Source organism: Diaphorina citri, unplaced genomic scaffold (assembly GCF_000475195.1).
Source record: "Diaphorina citri unplaced genomic scaffold, Diaci psyllid genome assembly version 1.1 scaffold14367, whole genome shotgun sequence".
In the NCBI taxonomy this organism is placed as follows: Eukaryota; Metazoa; Arthropoda; class Insecta; order Hemiptera; family Psyllidae; genus Diaphorina; species Diaphorina citri.
Genome location: NW_007391732.1, coordinates 1 through 1,250, shown reverse-complemented (window position 1 = coordinate 1,250; position 1,250 = coordinate 1). Strand labels below are relative to the sequence as shown.

General features: G+C 44.5%; 1 protein-coding gene across 1 annotated transcript; it reads right to left on the bottom strand.

Moving 5' to 3' along the window:
* Window positions 1-6: 6 nt before the first annotated feature.
* Window positions 7-1,245, bottom strand: LOC108254160 (E3 ubiquitin-protein ligase MYCBP2-like; the record flags this gene model as incomplete). Its single annotated transcript, XM_026832841.1, has 1 exon — window positions 7-1,245. A coding segment is annotated over one exon (1,239 nt), but the record flags the coding sequence as incomplete, so codon positions are not given.
* Between the last annotated feature and the right edge of the window lie 5 nt (window positions 1,246-1,250).

The following is a 1,250-nucleotide window of genomic DNA, read 5'->3' as shown; positions in this document are numbered from 1 at the left end:
AGGACTCACTTTGTTATCCTTGGTACTGGATTTGATCTTCACTTGAACAGTGAGAGATTTGGCAATACAGCTGAGTAACGGATCTAGAATAGCTTCCGTGTGAGGATTGAATAGTCCATCATTCCTTAGTGCAGCTACACTATTGAGATCCTGTAGTGGCATGGTGGAGATGTTGAGAATAGAGGCTAGCTTACTAGGAGATACTTCTGGTAATATTCTCCTTAACAATAAGGTGACTTGTCTCTGAACTCTAGGAGATCCTGTGTGTAGTAAGATGAACAAATCATTGACGAGATCATGTTGTTGAGACAGATAGCAACGTCCTACTGGACTACCACTCAATGCTAGTACCATAGATAGCATTTCAAAACAGTAAGTATCCTGGAAGTCAGAACTAGTTGTGTTACTTGAGGCTGAGGCAGCATGTAGTCTGACCTCCCAATCCTCCTTACATGCAGCAGCTTCCTTCCTGATAGCATCCACGATATGACAACACACTTGCTTCTGTAGATGTGTTAGCTTACTACGGCTGAATAGTATCCCCACCATATGTTCCTTGAGATCATTACTCTCCTGATCTTCCTGGTCACTCTGGAATCCTTGCAAATGTTTCCCAAACACTTGCGATACAATCAGACGGAACACTTTCAATGTTTCCACCTCACATAGTCTATGCTGAATAGCAGCCGCACTGTATTGCTTCTTCACTACCTGGGCTTGTCCTTCCATCGAACCCAGGACCCTCAACTGTCGAATCCGCAGCGAGTGGTCCGGACCTTTCAATTCTAAACGTATGACTCGTCGACATTCCTCAGGTAGGCTGGTATTCACCCACCCCGTCCAGCGTGGTTCTATCTCTAGATGAGATATTTTGTGTAGATCATCTATACTAGTTCCTGCCTTGATCACCAGGAGTGTCACTTTATTCGCCAAGTCTCTACAGTTGTCAATATGTACGTAAATCATATTCGGACATAGTTCCGCAACATAGTTGAGTGTTAGGATCTTGGGTCGGTTTCTATCTTCTTCACCAGACTCCCAGAAGGTTTCTGTAGAGCTGTCGGTTAGACTTCCCACCATTGCTTGTCGGGAGGATGCTATGATCTCAATATTGGCAGTCAGATCTTGCAAACATTCCACCTTGGCTGTGGTGATGGAGTAGTGACTCTCTGCAATACTGTAGATCTCTTCTGTCTCTTCCTCACTACGGGAGAGAATCTTGCTGATATTACTGAACACTTTGCTCCTGC